The 25,406-nt window shown below is 36.5% G+C and overlaps 1 protein-coding gene across 9 annotated transcripts in view; it reads right to left on the bottom strand.

Annotated features, from left to right (window-relative positions):
* SYTL5 (synaptotagmin like 5) overlaps positions 1-25,406 on the bottom strand; it is a 273,738-nt gene that overhangs the window by 112,851 nt on the left and 135,481 nt on the right. For all 9 annotated transcript variants that reach the window (XM_070502421.1, XM_070502422.1, XM_044763566.2 and 6 more), the window contains one exon: positions 20,493-20,702. In XM_070502421.1, coding sequence (XP_070358522.1) covers positions 20,493-20,702 — 210 coding nt within the window. The remainder of the gene's footprint in view (positions 1-20,492; positions 20,703-25,406) is intronic.

The following is a 25,406-nucleotide window of genomic DNA, read 5'->3' on the forward strand; positions in this document are numbered from 1 at the left end:
AAAAGGGCCATGATCACACTGTTTTACAAAGATACCTTGATGTGATATAATGACTGGGTTAGAGTGAAGAGAGAATAGGACAAAGAGGCAGGTTGATCATGGCAATAGTCCAGGAGGGAGATAACAAGATCCAAACTAGGACAACAGCAAGACTAACAGAGAGGAGGAGATAAAAATGTAGGTGGTAGAAGGGCCTGCCTGGATCTCACAATCAATTGAATGTTGAAGGTAGAAAAGAAGGATCTTTGAATAATCATACCCATCTTTTAAGCCCCACCAGCAACGGTTCCACAAACCCTTTACCCCAGTTGCATAGGTCTATTTGCCATTCTCAGAACATGGCTCATTTTCCCAACACCTCTATGGAATATTATAATGGAAAATGAAGTTGAAATGTAGGATAGGGTTATCCCATGGAAATCTTTGAATGTCACACTAAGGAGTTGACATGCCTTCTGGAGGCAATGGGGAATTCTAAGAGTTTTGCTAAAGTTCAGGTTGGATCATATAATCTCTGGAGCATTATATGGAGAAAGGAGAAACCAGAAACAGGTAAGCCAACTAGGAAATTACTGCAACACATAGGATAGAAAATGATGAAGATGTATATCAGGGTATCACAGGGGAAAGGTGTGAAAACAAAGATAGATACTTGGGCCATTGAGAATGAGAACAGCAAGACTGGTGACAAGTCTGATGTGGCAGTTGAAGAAAAGCAGCTGAGCGTCAAATAGAGATGTCTAACCCTAGAGTACTATATGCATATGATTCAGTAAGTAACTGGACTTAGAAAATAGCAACTGGATATATAAATATAAAAAATTACTCCATATATGGGGGCCGGCCCTGTGGCATAGTGGTTGGGCTCAGCATGCTCTGCTTCAGTGTCCCGGGATTGTGGGTTTGGATCCTGGGAGCAGACCTACACCACTCATCAGCCATGCTGTGGCAGCGACCCACATACAAAATAGAGGAACACTGGCACAGACGTTGGTTCAGGGCTAATCTTCCTCAAGCAAAAAAGGGGAAGATTGGCAACAGATGTTAGCTCAGGGCAAATCTTCCTCAGCAAAAAAAAAAATAAAAATTACTCCATATATAAATATATGTAAAAATTACTCCAGAAAAATATGTCAATTTGTTCCCCACAGCAATTACCCTCAAGTCCTACTTCTGAATGTAGGAGACAAAGGTAAATTATATATGAAACACAGTTTTATTACTGGCAAAAATGTGAAAATGTTATCCTTGGAGCAAATTATTCACTGAAAGGAAAGACCATAACATGCACATCTCAGATTTACTTCCAAGTAACTAGATTACCTATTGAGAAGCAAGGACTACTGGATTAGCTCCAAACCTATATAAAATATACTTATGGAATACATCAAATCTAAAAAGATCTAATTTAACAAAACTAAATGCTTAAATGGGTTAAATTATTTCTGCACATATCTCAAGTGATCTATAGACTCATACATTATTACTTATGTGGAAATCCAGGTGGTAATTGTGTCATTCTAAATTTTAAAGATGTCCCCTCAAGATTCCTGTCCCTTAATTATTCAACCAAATGCTAATCTAGGTATTGCTATGATTGACCTTTGCAGACAAAACTAAAGTCACTAATCAGCTAACCTCAATATAGGAGATTGTCCTGGATTATCTGGGGCGGCCCAAAGTAATTACTGAGGTACTAAAAACAGAGGAAGAAGAGGGGCCAGCCCAGTGGCGCAGCGGTTAAGTTTGCATGTTCTGCTTCGGCGGTCCGGGGTTCACCTGTTTGGATCCAGGGTGCAGACCTATGCACTGCTTGTCAAGCCATGCTGTGGTGGGCGTCCCACATATAAAGTGGAGGAAGATGGACATGGATGTTAGTTCAGGGCCAGTCTTCCTCAGCAAAAAGAGGAGGATTGGCATCAGATATTAGCTCAGGGCTAATCTTCCTCAAACAACAACAACAACAAAAAACCAGAGGAAGAAGAAGTTAGACACTGTGACCCTGCAGAATGGGAAGTCAGAGAGATTCAAATGTGAGAAAGATTTGATACACTGAGAATGTTCCGAGATGTAGAGGTCCACATATAAGGACCAGAGAGAGAGGCCTCTAGGAGCTCAAGCTAGGGCTCTTAGCTAATAGCCAACAAGGAAATGTGAGCCTCATTCCTACAGCCACAAGGAATCAGATTCTGCCCACCAAAATGAGCTTAGAAGTGGGATCCTCCCAAAGCCTCCTGATAGGAGCTCAGCCAGCAGACACCTCGATTTCAGCCTTGTGAACCTTGAGTAGAGAAACAAATCAAGCCAATCGAGACTTCTGAGCTACAGAACTGTGAGATAATATATTTGCATTGTTTTAAGTTGCTAAATTATGACAATTTGTTGTGGTGGCAATAGAAAACTAAGACAATAATTAAACATAGAAATATATTTGTTTTAATATTCAACTCAGGAAATGACTTTCACAGGTTGTGAGAAGACAAATATGGAAAATTCAGAAAAACAATAGAGCAGAGTAGGCAAACTATGGCCTGTAGACCAAACCTACCCTACTACCTGTTTTGTACAGCCTACGAGTCAGGGATGATTTTTATGTTTTCAAATGGTTGGAAAAAGTCACAAGGAGAATATTTCATGACATGAAAATTATATGAATTACATTCAAAATTCAGTTGATAAATAAAGTATTATTGGAAGATAGCCATGCTCATTTGTTTATATATTGTCTCTGCTTGCTTTTCTGCTACAACTGCAAATTTGGATAGTTGTAGCAGAGACCATATGGCCCACAAAGTCTAAAATATTTACTGTCCATCATTTTATGTTTAAAAAAATTTGCCAACCTCTGCAATAAGACAAAGAGTTTACACAAAAAGAAACAAGAACGGGGGAATAATACAGATTAAGGATAGAAAACTACCCAATAGTGGCATGCCAGAGTCTCAGCTTTTTTCCCCCCTTTTTGTATGTTCTTGAGATATGGGGTGAGGTGGATAGCACAGTGACAGCAGTTTCATGTGTGACAGGGGACAGTGGGACACATCCAGTCTACATGCCCTAGGAAATGGGCCTCCATATCATCTTTACACATATGCCTAGAGCTGCCAACATCTAACACAAATAAGATCTTCCCAGAATTATTAGTGATTACCTCTTGCTATCCTTGTAAGAACAATAACTATAATCCTTATATTTGGTCAACTCAGATATGCGCTTGAGTCATTTGTCGTTTCAGAGCTCTGCAACACCAGAACAATCTCTTGGGATTATGCCTTTTCCACCTTATCAGGTCCTGGAGGTAGCTGGAAAGCTTAGTAGAAGAAGGGCGAACTAATGCCTAGCAAGTGCATACCATGCACAAAGGAATGTGCTAGGCATTTTATATGATATCTCTAATCCTCACTATAAGCCATAAAGTAGCTATTTTTCTTCTCAATTTACAGATGAGGAAACCAAAGCTCACATGAGTTAAATAACTTGCCCAAAATTATAAAGGTATTATGACAAAAATAGGATTTATATTGAAATCCCATACCCTTTACATTTGGCAAAATTGTGAGAAGAGAATTGATAGTAGTCAGCTACAACAAGGCTTTGAGTCAGGGTGAAAACCTATAGAAGCCAAGAAATAATGCATATCATTTCTTATGATGGACTCTGTGTGTGTGTGTGTGTGTGTGTGTGTGTGTGTGTGTTGGGGTAGAGTGATAGGGATAAAGGAGAGGTGAAGCAGAAAGAAAATAAACATGACACTCACTATGGAATTTATATCCCTCTCTGCTACATCAATCTAATACTTGAAAAATACAAGGCTTGGAATAGATTTTGTGTTTCCTTTAGGTCATACTCTGAGACCGAGTTTGAAATGTAGTGAGTTATACTCATTATTTGTGATTAATGCTTACTGAGTATTCAGAATTTGCTAGGCTCTAATAGACTTCTAGGACTTCAAACTTTCATTTGCAAGCTTATTTAAATGTAAATTCAAGTTAAGTTCTCCTTAGATTCATAGGGGAACAACAGGGAAACTTACTCTAAAAAAGAACCGTGACCAAAAGATTCAATTTCCTCTTTCATCTTCTATTAACATCTGAGATAGCATATGCTTATTACATATGCTGAGATACGAGATGGGTTTCCTTATTATTCATAAGAAAACTAATTAGAATTATTTATAAATTTATTCATTATGCATCAAGTATTTATTGCATTCTTATTATGTGTTAGGCCCTGTGCTAGGGCTAAGAGTACAGATGTGAATAAGACAAACAAGGACCCTAGCCTTATGGAGATGATGGTCTATATTTATTACTTTCTTCCCTTTCCTATTTGGAAAGAAATCCGTAGACATATTATGGGGAAACTACAGAACACCGAAGACAAAGGGAACATCTTAAAAGTAGCTGGAGAGGAAACCAGATTACATTCAAAGGTGTGACAGTTGACTTTTAATAGTAATAATGAGATCCAGAAGCTAGTGAAATGATATCTTCAATGTTCTGAGAGAAAATAACTATCAACCTAGACTTGTATATCCAGAGAAATCATGGTTCAAGAATGAGGATGAAATAAATTTTCAACAAAATAAAAACTGAGATAATTAATCACATATAGAGTCTCACTAAAAGAACTTCTAAAGACTGTACTTCAAGAGGAGGTAAAACAGATCTGAGATATAAAAAGGAAGGGTGAAAAATGAAATTAGCAAAACACGTGGATAAATCTAAACAAACATTGATGTATAAACAAAATTATAATATTAAAATTGTTGAATTAAAAATAAGATATGTCTAAAACATAGGACAAAAAATATATACAAGCCAGGGAGAAGATATTTGGAGTTTAAGAATATCAAGTTTCTTTTATTGATTAGAAGGGTAAAATTATTTGATTTGTAAAATTAAATATGAATGTTGTGATTTCTAGGGCAACCACTGAAAATAAAAATTCTTATATAATATCTATACTAGTAGAAAGGATAAATGGAATGAGAAAAATATACTTCAAGTAATCTATAGATAATATAAATTAAAGCAAGTATTATGGTAACAACAAAAATATAAACATGTAAATATTGCAGTAATTACAATGAATATGAGTAGACTAAATGCTATAGTTTAATAAAAAATATTGCCAGATTAAATTTTAAAAATTACGTAACATATGCATAGCATGCATATATGTATATACAGTACCTATATTATGTATATAGCATATATATATAGCAAATACTTAAATACACATAACATTTAAAATAGCATATATGCTACACAGACGAGTCTTACCTTAAGCATATGGACACAGAAAGGTTGAAAGTCAAATGGTAGAAAAATATATCCCATGTTAATATTAACCAAAAGAAATTTGATAGCAGACGAAATAGACTTGAAGGCAAAAGCATTTCTAGAGGTTAAGGGGGTCATAAAAAACCTTCAAATCAGTGAGGAAAAGAATAACAGCCTAAAAGAAAATTGGGCAATATACATAAATAGGCACATCAGAAAAAAGGAACCAAAAAAGGCAAAGAAACCTATGAAAAGATGCTTAACCTTACTAGTAATCAGAAAAATTCAAATTGAAATCATAGTAAGATATCCATTTATGTGTACCAGTTCAGCAAAAATTTAAAATTTTCATGATACCAAGCGTTGGTAAGATTGTGAAGTAAAGGAAACTTTTACACAATGCTGGTGGAGTTTAAATTGGTACAATCACTTTGAGAAACAATTTAACAGTATCTTGCAAAGCTCAAAATGCTCATACCATTCGCCCGGCAATTTCATTCCTAGATACACGCCCTACAGAAGACTTTCCAAAATTTTTGGCCAAGGTCACAGTAAGAAATACATTTTATATCATAATCCAGAAAATAAACACATATATACTTACATATACACACACATACATATATGCACACACACATATATATGTTTATTGACATTTTCTATTCTATTTCATCTTTTTTTTAATGTTTCTCACAACACATCAATGGGTCATGACCCACAGTTTTAAAAACTCCACCCTATGGAAACTCTTGTACTCATTTGTCAGGCCAGGCCATATGCACAAGAATGGCATAGCTGCATTTTTTATAACATTATAAACTGACAGAACATAAGTGCTCATCAATAAGAAAATAGGTACATTATAGGAAGATACAATAGTGAAGGTGAATGTAATGGTATTCACATGAACATGGATAGATTTCACAAAAAATGTAGAGGTAAAAGAGTCACAAAGAATACATACAGTATGATTTCCATTGCTAAAGCACTCAAAAACAAAAAAATTAGAAAATATATTACTTAGGGACACATCTAAGTGCAGTAAAACCATAAAGTAAAGCAAGTGAATGAAAAACGCGAGACAAGAATGCTCTCATTCTTAAACTGGGTGATGAAAACATGGATACTCTTTTCATTTTTGTTTAAACCATACATATGCATTATAGAGTCTCTCGATATGTATGATATTTTCACATTAAAAAAAATCCCTCAAGTCTACGTAGGTATCAAGATACCACGCCACAGTGAACAAAGCATTCTAAAAAGGAGGGGGGTTTCTGCACAGTTACAGTCACGCGCCGCATAAAGACGTTTTGGTCAACAATGGACCACACATACAACAATGGTCCCATAAGATTAGTACCATATAGCCTAGGTGTGTAGTAGACTATACCACGTAGGTTCACATAAGTACACTCCTTGATGTTTGCACAATGACAGAATCACCTAACAACACATTTCTCAGAATGTATCCCCGTCGTTAAGTGACGCATGAGTGTAATAGGTGATTGAAAATAGCATGTCAAGGCACACAAAACAGCTTCTTCCCACTCCAAAAATCTCTGGGTCAAATGTGGGATTACTCTGATGTGAATCTCTCTTTTGTAGCTAGATTATGGAAATTTGCTAAACTAGGGGTGATTTTTAAATGACTATGTGGCAACTGTCAATACCCATCAGATCAAAGATCACTAGGAACCCACCTATGGTTGAACATGTTGAGAGTTTTGCTCACTGCAGTGAAGGAAAACACATGCCATGAAGAACCATGGGGAGCCTCAGGAAGAGGGCATTTGAAAGGATATAAGATTTGGGCTGATGTTAGGTAATTTTAGGGAGAGTTCAAGGGAGCAGGGATTTGCTCTAGATCAGGTGATGTCAGGAAGTGGGGACAATGCTATGATTGGTACCCTAGCAAGTTTTATCCAGAAGTAGGGCAGACTAGAACAAGACTAAAGCTGTAATTGGTAAGGAAGCAGCAAGCCATTCGCATCAGCCAGGAAAGGGGGATGTTTGGTAGTTTGCGGCTTGAACGGTCATCGTGTTTTTGTCTATGCTTAGGCAAGATTATGAAGTGTTCTTATTTTGTCGTCATGGTTGCAGAGTGATCTTACAGGATGCTGGTGCTCTGAGATCGTTTATGTCCTACAGTAGAACACCATGGCCTGCCTGTGAGTGCCAGGTCAGCTCCTAACAACATCAAGGCCTACATGTCAGTATCAGATCAGTTTTTCTCTTTCTCATAACAAAGAGTTATACATTCCCTCTTGCATTTTCTCCATATATGTTCCAACCATTGGCACTATCTTCTTTCAAGTTTATTGACAGACTCATATTTCAACCATTTTGGTTATATTTCATCTATCTCAGTAATCATTACCAATTCATCAAAAACAAAAACATCAGCTTCTTCCTTCTTTGAAAAGACAAAGACCGGGTGGCCCAGTGGCACAGTGGTTAAGTTTGCATGCTCCTAAGTTTGCACTTAGGCAGCCCAGAGTTCGCCGGTTTGGATCTTGGGTGCGGACCTACACACTGCTTATAAAGCCACTCTGTGGCAGGCATCCCACATATAACATAGAGGAAGATGGGCACGGATATTAGCTAGGAGCCAATCTTCCTCAGCAAAAAAAAGAGAAGGATTGGCAGCAGATGTTAGCTCAGGGCTAATCTTCCTCAAAAAAAAAAAAAGACTCTCACAAGGACATATAGCAGCTTGAAATGTCATAACATGGCATGAATATAAGATCAGCTCATCAATACTATATTAGAAATATTCGTTTTTTGGTTCCCTGCCATGTCACTTTTATCTTTTGGGTCTTTGTGAGTTCAACTGGGGTGCTAATTAGGAAAAATGATTACTATGACTGTTTTTGTGTTGGATGGCAACTGCCTCAGCTAACATAATCATGTGGAATTTTGTAGGTCTCATTAAGATGGCAAAATGAACTAACTGGCTGCGTCAGGGTCCCTTTCATTCTGTTTCTACAGAATTAGTTTTAAAACTCGACCTGCAGCAACCAACTTGTGAGAATTAGAAGGGGCTGGAGAAAATGTCAAGGGCTGCTGAGCCCATTGTAACAGGTAGCCTCCCTCCATCAGTCCTTGCTGTAATCGTTTCAGTGCTACAGCAATAAAATCTCTTTACTTTTACCCAATCCAAGGTAAATGACAATAAAGGTTGTGCTTCCAGCTGATTAGAGAATGAGTCACTTTCTGACTCATCTCATCTCTTAGAGGTCAGGGTGGGAATTTCAATTTTATGGTCTATTAAACATGGAGACAGCCCAGTGGTGCTGCAGCATCCTCTCACAACAAACAAAGGGTGTTCACTGCCAATGAAACATCATTCATGCTTCCTCTTAGAAAACCACTCCATGAACAGCAAGCAAGATACTTCCATTACCGACATACAGTTCAAGTCTCTGAGATCACACAGACTAGTAGCTGGAATACTGGAAAAGTAATGGTCTTTGTTTTCAGCTTTAAAAATGAGGAGAGATTTTGGTATGTCAAATTAAATACTCATCATGTAAATTTCCAGCTTTCCCAGAAGGATATAATTATAAGTTGTTGTCATAGAGGTATAAGAATCACACATTGAAAGCTCTGTTTCTTCCTCAGGTCATTTTAATGCATGAAGACAGAATTTACTCTACTAATGAGACAATAATGTAATAAACTCATCTTCCTCCTCAGACTATGAAACCACTGAGGGTAGTCCATGTTTTATTCATCTTTGCATCCTTATCCCCTAGTATAATGACAGGTTATCAATAAATGTTGTAGGAGGAATGGATGGATGGGTCGATGGATGGATCAATTGGATAGGTGGATGGTTGGGTTTATTAAGTTATTGTTTACCAATAAAAGAAGTACCAGTGATTCAGAAGTTCTGTATTGATGCATTAACATCTCCTAAGGAAGACACAGAACTTTCAATTTATTATTTATTATACCCTTCTAACAACAACTTGTCTTATAGTTATATTTTCCATGACAGCTGGAAATTTATTCTGTTCAGAGGGCAAATATATTTGGCATGGCTCATGTTTTTTTTAACCTCATGCTCCTGACAGAAGAAAATCACATTTGTTCCATATTTTGCTTAAGCCTGAAATGCTTTAAGTGGAACCCTACCATCTATTTATTCATTCGTTCATACATACATCCATTCATTTGCTTATTCATCCATCCATCTAATCATTTAACAAATATTCACTGAGTACTTACTGTAGGCATTCTTTTAGGCACTAGAAGTATATCAGTAAATATTATAGATAAAAACCCCTGCCCTCATGGTTATGAAGCTTATATTCTAGTGGAGGAAGAAAGATAATAAACAAGATAAATAAGATATAAAGCATATAAGTACTAAGGGGAAGAAATACAGGAAGGAGTTGTATTTGTTTGGGCAGGCTAGCTTCTATAACAAACAACTTCCAAATTCCATTGACTGAACACATTAAAAGTTTATCTCTCATTAATATAACTAATGTTGACACGACAAGATTTAGGGGAAAGTTTGTGTGAGTCAGACCTACAGTTACCATCCATACTGAGTAGCAGACAAGTTGACGGCAAAATTTTCAATTAGTAATGTGTGAATACACAAGCCCCTTGGGTTCTGTATTGAAAAGCATGCTTCAGTAATTACAAGTGGCATTTAGAAATTAAATATAAAATTCCTCTCCCCACACAGATGGCTTGAGGCAACTCCCGATTGATTGAAGGGCTCATGAGTCACAGTCCCTGGTTACCTTTGTCTGAGCAAATGACGGTGCAGGGTATAGAAAAGAGGGTGAACAGTAATGGAATAAAACAATGGAAATTATTAAATACTAGGGATCAAATAAAATAATATTGCATAAGAACTGGAGAAACAGTTATTGCGAAATTCCTTACAAGTCTTTAGACCCTGCAATTAGAAGGCCAGTCATTCATTAAAACTCTATTTCCTTCTTCATTGCCCTGAAATGGCTGCCTTGCCTTGGCTGAGTCTGGTGGTAAAAGAGCTAGGTGGAGAAACAAACAAAAATCTTTGATACATATTCAAACTCTACTAACACACATTCTAATCTCTTAGTGTTCTTATTTACACTATCTATAAAATATAAAATCAATTGCCTCTCTTACCTAACAGGTGTATTTTGAGACCTTGAAAGACTATTCCCTAGGAGTAAATATGATCCAAAAATAGATCAGCACTCACAGAGAATGAGGCTTCAATTTTGCAATTATCTCAATCTCTGATTCGATTAAGGTAATCTTGAATATCTAGTGGCACTGTCCTATTTCCCTACTAGAAGAAAAAGCATTCATTTTCACTAGATACCTATTATTATAGAGTCTCTCTAAGCTTTACAATTTTTCAAATACTTTGTCCATCAACAAAAATTATCAGGTTTATGAGAAAACAAGATGTGACCAAAACCAAGAGCAAGAGAAAAACAACAGAATCAGTCTCATAGGGGACTCAGATAATGGAGCTACAATTCATAGACTTTAAATAATTACAGATGATTTATTCAAGAAATTACAAGAAGAGTGAGAAGGTTAGCAGAAAGTTAGAAAAATAACAGAAGGTGAAAATTCTAAAATTGAAAAATACAACTGAATTTATGAATTAAATAGATGAAATAAACTATGAATTAAATAGACACAGCTAAAGACAAGATTAGTGAATTGAAAGACAGGTCAGACAAAAATATATAAAATGAATTCAGAGATATAAAAAGATAGAAAATATAGAAAGGAATATTTATAAGAGATATATGAAAGATGTTGATTAGAACTAAAATACATATTTGGACTACCTGGGGTACAGGAGAGAGAGAGAATGGAGGAAAAAGCAATATGTGGATAGAGATTATATATGAAATTATTTTTATCGCTATTCTGTTTACAAAGTTAAATAAGTTTCGAGTGTCACGGCCCCATACCATTTCTCCCATAATCAAACATGACAAAAGACATCAAAGGTGCAGATTTAAGACACTCTGGAAACCCCAAGATGGATAAATACAAAGAAAATTAGACCTACACATTATAGTAACTGCTGAAAATCTAACATAAAAGTGGAAAATATTAAAAGTAGTCAAAAGATATCATTACATTCAAAGGAGAAGTGATATATTGACACTGGATTTTTTAACAGAAACACTGGAAACCAGAAGCCAATGGAGTATCTTCAAATTACTAAAAGTTAATAACTTCTAACCTAGAATTCAATAACCAGCAGAAACATGTTTCAAAATTAAGAGTGAAATAAAGCCATGCTAAGGAAAAGAAAAATTGAGAGCATTTACCACTAGCAGAACTACACTAAAGGAAATACGAAAGGGTACCCTTTAGGCTGAAGGAAAATTATCCCAGATAGAACCATAGAGATATAGTAATAAGAAATATAGAGCAATGGAAAGGGTAACTACATAGTAAATCTAAGTGAATATTGACTACAAAATAGCAATAATAATATCTTCAGAGACTAAGTATGTTAGACTGAATGTTTGTGTCCCGCTTTAATTCATATGTTGAAATGTAATCCCGAATGTGATGGTATTTGGAGGTGGAGCTTTCGGGAGGTGACTATTGCCCTTATAAAAGAGATCCCAGAGGGGCCAGCCCAGTGGCATAGTGGTTAAGTTTGAACACTCTGCTTTGGTAGCCCAGGGTTTGCAGGTTTGGATCCCGGGCACAGATCTAGTACCCCTTGTCAAGCCACACTGAGGCAGCATCCCACACAGAAAATCGAGGAATACTGGCACAGATGTTAGCTCAGTGACAATCTTCCTCAAGAAAAAAGAGGAAGACTGGCAACAGATGTTAGATTAGGGCCAATCTCCCTCACACACAAAAAAAGAGAGAGACCCCAGAGAACTTGCTTGCCCCTTCTGCCATAGGATGACACAGTGAGAAGACAGCTGTCTATGAACCAGGAAGCAGGCTCTGACTAGACAAAAATCTGCCAGAACCTTGATCTTAGACATTCTAGTGTCCAGAACTATGAGAAATAAATTTCTGTTTTTATAGGCCACCCAGTCTATGGTATTCTGTTATAGCTGCCTGAATGCACTAAGGCAAAGTATATATATATATACTAAATACTATATATAGTATATACACTATTTATATATATATATAGTAAATATATATATAAATAGTAAATACTATATATATAGTATATAGTAAATACTATATATATATGTATATATCTCTATAAGTATAAATACTTATGTGTGTGTATATAGATAGACATACAGATATTTAAAATATACAACATTAGCACTAGGAGGGGAGTAAAGGGAATCAAAGGATTTTAAGGTCCTGGTATTATCTTGGAAGTGCCAAAAGTACTAATTTATATTAGACTTTAATAAGTCAAGAATGTGTATTCAAATCTCTAGAGTAATCATTAGATGAGTGATTTAAAAAATGTATAAATAACAGAAGAGATAAATAGAAAAAATACTTAGACAACTTAAATGAAGGCAAATAAGTAGAAGGTAAAGAACAGATTAGATGGGACAAGGAGCAAGTAAATAGGTGGTAGGTTTTAAGTAAAATACTTGAGTAATTTCATTACTACAAATGGAAAAAATATCCTACTTGAATGACAATAATTGTTGGACAGGATTTAAAACACACACACAACTATGTGCTGTTTAAAAGAGATACACCTTAAATATAAAGAAACGAAGGGGCTGGCCCCATGGCCGAGTGGTTCAGTTCGTGCGCTCCACTGCAGGCAGCCCACTGTTTCATCGGTTCGAATCCTGGGCGTGTAAAGGGCACTGCTTGTCAGGCCATGCTGAGGCAGCGTCCCACATGCCACAACTAGAAGGACCCACAACTAAGAATATACAACTATGTACCAGGGGGCTTTGGGAAGAAAAAGGAAAAAAATAAAATCTTTAAAAAAAAAAAAAAGAGAAAGAAACGGAAAGGTTGAAAGTAAAAGGATAAAAAAGCATTTACCAAGCATATACTAACCAAAAGAAAGCTGATGCAGCTATACTAATACAAACAAGGTAAACTTTAAGAAAAATATCATAACTAGAGATAAGGAGGGACTTTTCATAATGATAACGGTTTCTGTACATCGATAAAACAATCTGAAATATTTAAGCACTCACGACTATAATTTCAACATACATAAAGCAAATATTATCAGAACTAAAAGGATAAATAGAAAATTCACAATTATTGAGTTTAGTACATACCTCAATATCAGATAGACTATATAGATTTAAAAAATCAGTAAAGATATGGGTGATTTGGACAATCCAATTAACGAACATCATTAATAGACATATCTAGGATACTCAAATCAACACTGCAGAACTCATTTTTTTCCTAGGATATAGGAAACATTTAACAAAATTGACCATCCACTAGGTCGAATTTCAAAGATTGAAATCATACAGAGTTATGCTCTCTGACTACAGTGGAATTAAGCTAGAAATCAATATCAAAAAGAGATACAGAAAATCCTCATGAAATTAGAAATTAAGAAAGATAATTATAAATAGCTCATGGTTAAATAAAAAGATGATGAAAATTAGAAAATGTAATGAAACGAATATCATAAAAGTAACTGATAGAAGAATGTGTGGGATGCAGCGAAAACATGGAAATTCATGTCCTTAAATGCATACGTTAGAAAAGAACAAAGGCTGGAGAATCAAGTATCTAAACATCAGAATCAAAAAATTGTTAATGAGAAATAAATTAAATCCAAAGAAGGTAAAAGGAAAAAAACAAAGAACAAGGCAGAAATCAATACAATTGAAAACAAAAATGTAATATGGCAGGAAAAAAGATATAAGTATTAGAAGAGAAGAAATAAAGTAGTCATTCTTCACAGATGACATGGTTACATATAAAGAAAATCTGAAAGCCTCCACAGACATTGTTATAATTAATGAGTGAATTTAACAAGATTGCTGAATACAAGATCAGACTACCCAAATCAATTGCATTTCTACATATCAAACAACAAACAATTGGAAAATACCATTTTAAAAAGGATACTATTTATAATAACATAAAAATACCTTGAATAAATCTAATAATGTATAAGACTCGTACCAGGAAAGTATAAAATATTATTGAGATAAATTAAAGGCAAATAAATGGAGGGGCACATAGTGTTTGTGGATTGAGAGACTAAATATTGAAAGACACCAATTCTCCCCAAAAGTATCTACTGATATAATACAATTTCTATAAAAATGCCAGTAGGGTTCTGTGGAAATTGTTAAGCTGATTCTAAAATCTATATGAAAATACCAAGGGCCAATAATAGCCAGGGCATTTTGAACAAAAAGAACAAAGTGGCAATTCTACTGGATATAAAATTTTATTATAAAACTACAATAATTAAAATAATGTGGCAGTGGGCCAACCTCAGTGGCCTAGTGGTTAAGTTGAGCATGCTCCACTTCGGTGGCCTGGTTTCAGTTCTTGGGCATGGACCTACACCACTTGTCTATCAGTGGCCACACTGTGAGGGTGGCTCACATACCAAATAGAGGAAGACTGGAAAGAGATTTTAGCTCAGGGTCAATCTTCCTCAGCAAATAATAATAATAATAATAATGTGGCATTGGCACAATATTAGACACATAATAGAGTGATCAGAAATGATACTTGATTTGTGAAGGTGACACTGTAGGGCAGTAGAAAATGATGATCGTTTCAATGACGGTTGCTGGGTCAAGTGGATTTCCATACTAAAATATAAAAACAAATCCCTTGGTGTTCCTCTAAGATCTGGAAAAAGACAAGGACACCCACTCTCACTCTTAGTCAACACAGTAGTGAAGTCCTATCCACAGCAGTCAGACAAGAAAGAGAAATACAGGTCATCCAAATTGGAGATGAAGAAGTAAAACTGTCACTATCTGCAGATGACATGATACTATATATAGAAAACCCTAAAGATTCTACCAAAAAAACTATTGGAATAAGTGAATTCAGTAAACTTGCAGGATACAAAATAAATTTACAGAAATCAGTTTTGTTTCTATACACTAAAAAGAAACTATTAGAAAGGGAAATTAAGAAAACAACCCCATTTACAATTACATCAAAAAGAATGAAATACCTAGGAATAAATTTAACCAAGGAGGTAAAAGACCTGTACACTAAAAACTATGACATCGATGGAAGAAATCGAAGATGACACAAATAAATGGAAAGATATACTGTACTCATGGTTTGGAAGAATTAATATTGTTAAAATGTCCATAGTACCCAAAGCAATCTACAGATTCAGTGCAATCCTTGTTAAAATACCAATGGCATTTTTCACAGAACTGGAACAAATAATCCTAAAATTTGTGTGGAGCCACATAGGACCCTGAAAAGCCAAAGCAATCTTGAGGAAGAACAAAGCTGGAGGCAACACGCTCCCTGGTTCAAGAGTATATTACAAAGCTATAGTAATCCAAACTGTATGGTACTGGCACAAAAACAGACACACAGATCAAAGAAACAGGATAGAAAACTCAGAAATAAACCCACACCTGTATGCTCAATTAATCTACAACAAAAGAGGCAAAACATACAATGGAGAAAAGACAGTCCCTTCAATAAACAGTGTTGGGAAAACTAGACAGATACATGCAAAAGAATGAAATTGGACCACTTTCTTACACCATATACAAAAATAAACTTAAAATGGATTAAAGACCCAAATGTAAGACCTGAAACCATAAAACTCCTAGAAGAAAGAGTAGGTAGTAAACTCTCTGACATTAGTCTTAGCAAAATTTCTTTTTGACATGTCTCCTCAGGCAAGGGCAACAAAAGCAAAACTAAACAAATGGGACTACATCAATATAAAAAGCTTTTGCACAGTGAAAGAAACCATCAACAAAACAAAAAGGCAACCTATTGAATGGTAGAAAATATTTGCAAATCATATATCTGATAGGGGTTAATATCCAAAATATACAAAAAACTCACACAACTCAACATCAGTAAAACAAACAATATGACTTTAAAAATGGGCAAAGGACCTGAATAGACATTTTCCGAAAGAGGATACACAGACAGCCAACAGACACATGAAAAGATGCCCAACATCGCTAATGATCAGGAAAACGCAAATCAAAACTACAAGATATCACCTTACATCTTTCAGAATGGCTATTATCAAAAAGACAAGAAATAAGTGTTGGAGAGGATGTGGAGAAAAGAGAACGCTTGTGTACTGTTGGTGGGAATATAAACTGATGCAGCCACTATGGAAAACATTATGGAAATTCCTCAAAAAGTTAAAAATAGTGTTACCATATGACCCAGCTATTCCACTGCTGGGTATTTATCTGAAGAAAACAGAAACACTATTTCAAAAAGACATATGCACCCCTATATTCATTGCAGGATTATTTACAATAGCCAAAATATGGAAACAATCTAAGTGTCAGTAGATGAATGGATAAAAAAGTTGTGAGATACACATACACACAAACACACAGCAATATTGGCCATAAAAAATAATGAAATCTTGCCATTTGCCACAACATGGATGGATCAGAGAATATTATGCTAAGTGTAATAAGTCAGACAGAGAAAGAATACCATATGATTTCACTTATTCATAGAATCTAAAAACACAAATGAACAAACAAAACCAAACAGAAACAGACTCATAGATACAGAGAACAAACTGGTGGTTGCCAGTGGGGAGGGAGGTGGAGGGAAGGGCAAAATAGGTGAAGGGGATTACGAGGTACAAACTTCCAGTCACAAAATAAATAAGTCATGGGGGTGTAATATACGGCAAAGGTAATATAGTCAGTAATGTTGCAATAACTTTGTTTGGTGACAGATGGTTACTAGTCTTATCAGGGGGATCATTTCGTGATGTATATAAATGTGAAATCACTATGCTGTACACCTGAAATGAATACAATATTGTATGTCAACTATACTTTAAAAAAATGAACCCCTAACTCAGCACACACAAAAATCAGTTCCAGGTAGATTTTAAATCTAAAGGCAAAAGTTAAAACAATAATTATAGAGGATCACATAGGAGAATATTTTCATGTTTTAGGAGTTAGGGAAAGTTTTCTTTAACAGAATACAGAAAAAAAAATCCCACTTATGCAGGAAAATACAAACAAATTGAGTTACTAGAAATTAGAGGTTTCTGTTCATCACACAGCACCAGTAAGAGAAGGAAAAGGCAAGTCAGAAGGTAAAAGAAAGTATCTGCAACACGAGTAACCAACATGATTTGTCTGCAGAATACACAAAGATCTCCTTCGATTAGTAAAAGACACACAATCCAATAGAAAAATAGGCAAGTGACCTAAACTAGACTTCACAAAAAGGGATACTGAAATGGTCAATAAACATATGAAAATATTCTCATTTTCCTTAATACAGAAAAGGCAAGTTAAATCCACTCCACACCCAGTAAAATTACAAAAATGGGAAAAAAACAGTGTTGGTAAAAATGTAAAGCAACTGCAATGCTCAGGCCTTGCTGGTGAGAGGGTAACTTGGCATGACCACTTTGGAAACCTATTCGGCATCATCTACCGAAACTGGACATATCCGTATACTCTGACCCAGCAATTTTACTCCTATGTATACATCCAACAGACATATATACTCATGTGCACCAAGAGACATGCACAAGAATATTTATAATAACATTATTTGTAGGAGGTAAAAACTGAAAACATCCCAGATATCCAGAGATAGAATGGTATATAAATCTTTATATGTTTATAAAAAGTAATATCATAAAACAATGAAAATGAAAAGATGGTTGCTATATGCAACAGAAATGGATGTCTCACAAATATGTTATCCAAAAGAAGTTATAAACAAACACATACTGTATGATTCAATTTATATAAAGTATAAAAACGTCAAAGCCAAACTATGGTGTTAACAGGATAGTGGTCCTATTTGGGGAGTTTAAAGGGAGTGGTGATTGGCAGGAGGAACGAGAAAGGCTTCTGGGGTGTTAGTAATGTTCTATTTCTTCACCTGAGTGATCGCTACATAGAAATTGTGATCATTAGCCAAGCTGTACACCAGTGCTTCTCAACCAGGGGCGACTTTTGCTCCTCAGGGAACATTTAGCAATGTCTGGAGAAATTTTTCACCGTCACAACTAGAAACGGGGATGGGTACGACCATAGAGGCCAGGGATGCTGCTAAACATTCTACAGTGCAAAGGACAGTCCCTCCCTCCCCAAGAAAGAATCATATTGCCCAAAATACTGGTAATGCTGAAATTGAGAAATCTTGTTGTACACTTGTTACTTGTGTATGTATGTGTATGTCATTTTGTGTAAGTTGACTCTAGATAAAAACAAAAGGCCATGTGCATATGTGTCTACAAAAAAACAAAGATGCTAGTCTCCTTCCAAGTTTTTCTATTTCTATTTCTTTGCTTCTCGTTAATTCGATTTGTTGTCTTCTAGTGGTCACTAACAGCTGAGAAGGACAAATGCTCCTGCAAAATTAAAATTGAGGAAATTCTGTCCATTAATTTATTATTTCCTCTGTGACTCATTATTTGACTATATTGGAAGAGCTTTTATATCCAACTCTGAAATGCCAAATTAAGGGGAGAATTGGAGAAACCCATTACTCCACAGTGAGACAAACTTTCTAAGTGTCCAGGGTCTAAAATAGCAACTTTTACATTACTTACTTGAGTCACAGATGTATCGTGTGACTTTTAAGTAGAAAGCAAAATGCATTGTTGATACTATTTCTGGAGAGGTATATGGAGAAATATCCAAAGTAAATAATTTTATTTCATGGGAAAAAATAAGAAGATATCCAGCATTATTTTTGCATCCTGATTTGCAGATGACTAAACTCAGTTTAGAAAATGAATACAAATACAGACAAAGGCTATGTTTGCAACCCATATATCAATGATTCCATCAGTCTTCATTCCCCCAGATATGGCAAAGGATGTTTGCTAATTATTGGAAAGAAGTACTAAAAGGAATTTATGTATGTGGGACAAAGAACTGAAGATGGTTGCTTAAGTAAATCAAAGTAATGTATCCAAAGAAAGTAAGACAACAACTTAAGAGGTTCATTTATTTAGAACTGCTTATCTCAATCCAGTGTTGAAACATAATATGAATTACTCAGTTCAGTATCACTTTTACGAAAAAGTACAGGAAAAATAACATTGGTTAAATCATGCAATCACTGACTATAGGAGTCCTCGAGAGAACACAGTAGTACTCATTCAGACCAGTTGGAAATGGAAGGTCATTCACTCTTACTACTAAACCATGCACTTTTTCTCCTAAGATAGCCTCTTAACTCCTATAAGAGGATGAGTTTGTGAGGGTGAAAGACAAACTAAACCCAACCAACCAAACGAACCAACCTGAAGTGATGCTAGCATCCCCCATGCCAACCACAGGAAAGAGAGATCAACCCAAATTTGCCTTGAGATGAGATTATTAGGCACCTCCTAGAGTAGAAGAGATGAAGAGATCTTGAAAACATACTAGTTGATCCAGGGGGAGATTTCTCAAAAGGATGAAGTTTGGTAGGCCCCAGGCATAGTGGAGACCCTATCATGCTTAGACTCCAATTTAACTGAACTTACAAAACAATGATTCTTGATTTGCACCCAAGTTGGCAGAGTGAAACCCATGGCCACTAGGTTCCCACAGGCTACACATAGAGGTGAATGAGAAGGTTCTCGCCCTTTGCCCTTTCTCAAGAACTAGGTGTAGAGGAAATTCAGGAACTACTCCAGCTTTGCTCCTCGGCTGCTGTGGAGAGCAGGCTGGATATTTCATACTCATCATGCCAGTCACTCCAAATGTTTAAGAATGTCTCAGAGGAATTGTCTGCCTTCTGAGAAGCCATGTGGAGCCAAGTGGGGCTCTAAAAGAAGAAAGCTTGTGGGTAGTTTTCAAACACAGAAAGAGCCCTCGTTCTGTAAGGCTTCCCATTTTACCATGTTTTATAGTTTTTAAAAATAAAAACACTGTTCTCTCTGTCTTTGTCTATATCTCTCTCTCACACAAACACACACACACACACCCCAGAGCCCTGCCAAGGCATTGTTGAGCCTGTGGTTGGGCTATACTTTTAATCCCATTTCTATCCGTAAATTTTAAGTACGCTTTTTTCTTTCCCCACTCCAATCCCTTCAGCCATCAAATCTGGCTTTCCACGCAAAGGCAAGAAACTCACGCGACTTTGGCACAGACAGTGCACTTCCAGCTGCCATCAAGTCCTGAGACCCGACACTCGTTGCACACTCTCAGCGAGCAGGCCTGGCATGGGTCTCCCCGGTCAAATATTAAGCCCAGGTGTCTGTGGCAGTGAACACAGACTCTGCTGCTCTCTTGTTGAGTCTTCCCACTTCTACGTTTTGCTTCTAAGAGTTCATTTTTCAGCTTCCTGGAAGGAGAGAAAAAAATCACTTGATAAAAAAACAACAGAGGAGCAGAGCTATCTTTATTCAAGGGATGGTTTTCATTCGGAAGAATATTTGAAAGAATCAAGGAGTCAGAGCCAAATGCTTTCAGAAAACACAATTTCTCCCTCTACAATCCACAATCCTTTGACATCAGTAGTTGAAAAATACAATGTTTTTTAACTTTGAATTTTGACATTCTCCACTAGTACTAGGACTTTGCTATTAGTATTTATTCACCTTCTACTCTAATTTCTCCAGGATATCTTTGACACCATAACACTGGAGTACAACGGCAGTCTAGAGGTATGCACAACAGCATGTTATTCACTTGCCTAGATGTACTACGTGAGGCAAGAGTGTGAAATCAAACTTGGCAATATGGGAACTTTCCTTAAGTGATCGAATGAGGAGTTTACTACAAACACATTGACTGCCATTTCAGCATCCAAATGCTTCTGCTTAGCACTTGAGGGTTTTCAACGATTTCCACTGACCTATGGGCTTTGCTGTCAGACATCGCCATGTTTGAATCTAGGTTCCATCATGAATTAGCTGTCCAATCTTAGGCAATGATTTACCCACTTAATCTTAGTCCAAATGGAATAATACTCTTTTTCTAAAAATAAGAATAATAATATTCTTAGATGACTTTTTAAGATTAAATGAGATAAATATATGTAAAGTTACCAGCATGGTTCCTGGCACATAGGTACTAAATAAATGCTATTTCCATGTCCCTTCTTAAACTACCTGATATGTAATCTATTTATACACACCTTAAGAAAATAGCTATTCAAAGTGTGGTCCTTGTTCTAGGAACAGCAGCATCATTTGAGAGTTTGCTAGAAATGCAGAATCTTAGGCCCCACCTGAGACCTACTGGATCAGATTCTGCATTTTCACAAAATCTCCAGGTGATTAGAGTTTGAAAAACAAAGGTTTTTTTAGAACATTTGTTCTCAAATTTGGCTATACGCTGGAATCACCCGGGAAGATTTTAAAAAATAGTGATTCCCAAGTCTCACCCCCACAGATTCTGATGTAATTAGTTTGGAATGTGGCCTATACAATGATATTTTTTAAAGCTTTCCTATTTATTCTAATATACTGCCAAATTTGGAAAACACTACTCTAGAAAACAGGTTCATTCCTCCTTAAATGCTTCACAGACATGCCATTCCTTTATGTTATCCATCTCCAATCCCTTCTTCAACACGACATTTCTATGTTCCAGAAAAAATAAACATCGCAGAATCATCCCACACATCTCATGCCATCTCCTTTTACATTTGTGGTGCTGTGCATAGTTACACCCAACTGGACCAGCCTCTCCTCAAAGGCAGGAACATAGTTTCTTGTACATACTGCTCAGGATCCAATTTCATGCTAGATTATAAGATACTTAAATGTTTTTATTACTATTTATTATCTCTTTTGGGCCTTCAAACTAACTTGTGATGTATTATGACTCTCACTTTAAAGACAGTAAGCAGTATAGATAAAACCAGAAACCAGGTCTTTTATTTCCTATCTTAATGTGAGATTCATAAATGGAGAATTTAAAAAGTGAGGACTAAGGTTTCCAAACTTTTGATTAATTGTCTCCTTCATTCATCCAATAAGCATCTATTGAGTGCCTACTGTGTGCTAGGCATTCTGGTATTCAGAGGCGAACATGAGTCGAAACAGGACACCTAAGGATTCCTATTATCATTGATGTTAGTCAAGAAGAGGACAAATGACGTAAAATGATGCACGTTTTGCAACAGGCAGCCATACAGAGCACTCTTAAGTCCTCGCTTTCTTATCCTTCTAAATACAAATGACAAAAATCCACAACACATGTTTTCCTAATCCCTGATTTAGAGCTTACAAAGAACCTTCTGTCCTGTATTTTCATGAGCAACCGGCTCATGAAATTGAGTGTAAGAAAAGCTCCACACAATTTACTTTTGAAAACTTGTAAAAGCTGCAAGCTTTCAAATAACAGAACGAGTTCTCATTTGAAGACCCCAATTGTATTATTTGGAGAATCACAACAGACATTTGAATACCTCAGAGCACAGGATAAAGAAAATGTTGCCTGTTAAAAATTTATAACAACTCATGCAACAATGATAAAGAAACAAAGTGATCAAAATGAGTAGAACAAAGATAGCAATCCTAGACAGCAGTCCTATTCCAGTAGGCTGCTGGGCCAAAGAGTAATAAACTGAGAAAACAGGGTATTCCAGCATATTTCAGAGGCAAATTCTCTTCTGGAAAACATTTCTATGATCAGGTGCCTGAAGTTTAACCACTTAGCAGCTCCTTAAAGTAGAGTGGGCGAGACCACTTGAAGAAATTACAGCCATAAAGTCAAATATTTATATTGCATCTTTTTGTGCTCTACTGACAGAACTGACTTAGCAATCAAGTTGCACCTAGTTCACAGTGCTAGAGTCTGAAAAGACTTGGGGCTCTGTATAAATCAGGCCACAGGAAAGCAAGAATTTAAAGGTCCAAACACACTGGTTGGGGAACTTCTAAGGCAATTGGTGCTAACTGTTTCACATATTCTGAGAGCTATCTCTGAGACACGTGGGAAAAGCTGGGAAGAATTCCCTAGGCTGGCACAAAATATTAAGCAGCTTACTGATTTTTCAAATCTCTCTTACAAATTGGCCTAATTCAATCACGTCTAGGATAATTCACATTAAGTGGACACAGCCGTTTTCAGACACTCAAGAAGAGGAGAAAGGGTAACAGGAGGGTAATTGCAACAAGGAAAAGAAAGTGTGCAATTGGAAAATTAGTACCAAGCAGAAAGGGAAGCATAGGGAACTAGGAGAGAGGAAAAGGAAGGGAGATGTCTCTTTTCTCTGCTTTACTAGCCAGCACTTACAAAGCAAGGTGGACCTCATTTGGTTCCTGCATTGCTGGCCTAGTCTCAGGAAAGTGTCTGAAAAAGGTGAGTTTCTGGGCTAAGTACAGTACCTGTTCATCTCTCTCATCCACATAAGCTAGAAATGTTTCTGGTTCCAATTACCAGGCTTAAAATATTGGTTTAATTTTTTCCCCACGTAACAAGAAATCCAGAATTAGGCAGCTGCTTGCATTAGCTCAGCTGCAAAATCAGGTAATTAAGGATTCCTTTCATTCTTTCATCCTGATGGTCCCCTATCTTCAAGATGTGGCTTATCATTCTTATGCAAAATGGCTAGACAACCCCAGCACAGCATCTACATTAAGGCAGAAAGAAGGGGGAAGAGGTGTCAGTTGCACCTGTCTCTCAACAGAAAAGCAAAAATGGACTCAGAAGTCCTCCCATTAGACTTCTCCTTAGGTTTCCCTGACCTCACAGTGTCACATCACCAATACTGGCCGCAAGGGAGGCTGGGAAGGTGGAACAAGTTGGGACCACACATCCCTGCCCTCTTGACATCAGATGTGGTCATGTGACTCATATTGGCCCATGAAATGTGGTATGTGATTCCAGGTAAATGCTTTAAGAGCAAGTGCATGGTTTACCACATACTCTTTTCTTTGCATGGAGAATAGCAATGTGCCAAATAGTTCTGCTCTGTAAGTCTGGGTCCTGGTCTGAGGATGCCATGAAACAGAGTCCCCAGCCATCCTATCACGGACATGTAGCATGAGAGAGAAATAAACCTTCATTATTTTAAGCCACTAAGAATTTGGGGCTGTTACCGCAGCATCACTTAGCCTATCCTGACGGATACAGCCTAGTTCTTCATCGGGCTGGCTTCCACATATCCTTTTTATTTCAGCTTTACTGCTGCTTCCCCAGAGAGAGTTTCTCTGATCACCAAATCTACAGATTCCCATCTTATTCTCACTCATAGAGCTGTTTTCTTCTTCCTCAGCACTTACCTTAATTTTTAATTTATATGGCTGTTTTATTTGTACATCTATTTGGCTGTTTTTATGGGTTTAATGTTTGTCTTGTACATTTATTTGGCTGTTTTTATGGGTTTAATGTTTGTCTTGCCAACTCCTATAATCTCTAGTAGGGCAAGACTATCTCCATTTTGTTCAGCTTTGCATTTTGCAGCACATAAACAGTGCCCGGGACATAATAGATATCATTTAATTGAACGAATAAAAGAAGGCATAAGCAAAAGCTAGTCAGTGACAGAGAAAGAAAGAGGAAAGGAAGGAAGGAAAGCTTAGCCATGCTGCTTACGAAGTATCACTGGGCATTCCAGTTAAGATAACATTATTGTGAGCATTAAGTAAAGTGTTAAGTGCCGCTTGATGCATAGTAATGGTGGAATAGATTCCAGTTAACCTCTGGGCCTCAGTTACTTCAACTTCAAAGTGAAGATAATTCCTTTCTATCTTCCTCTGAGGGTATTTGTGAGAGCCAGAGGCAATAAAGTGTGGTAGTGTGCTCTGTGAATTATAGAGGCCTTTACAATATGAAACCATCATAACTGAAAAGAGAATGAGAAGGGAAAAAATGTACAATGTTGGATGTGCTAAGAATAAGTCAAAATTGGCTAAAATGGAGATGAAATACACTTCGAAAAACTAATGCAAGCCTGAGAAAGCTACAGATTGCTCTCAATTCCTTGGTAAGGATTTCCAGAACTTTTTCCATCTTCCTTAACCTCATTCCTACACTTTCGTTCAGAAAGCAAAAGTATTGTAATTCTTGAAAATAGGACAAATCTAACCATTTC

Source organism: Equus asinus, chromosome X (assembly GCF_041296235.1).
Source record: "Equus asinus isolate D_3611 breed Donkey chromosome X, EquAss-T2T_v2, whole genome shotgun sequence".
Taxonomy (NCBI): Eukaryota; Metazoa; Chordata; class Mammalia; order Perissodactyla; family Equidae; genus Equus; species Equus asinus.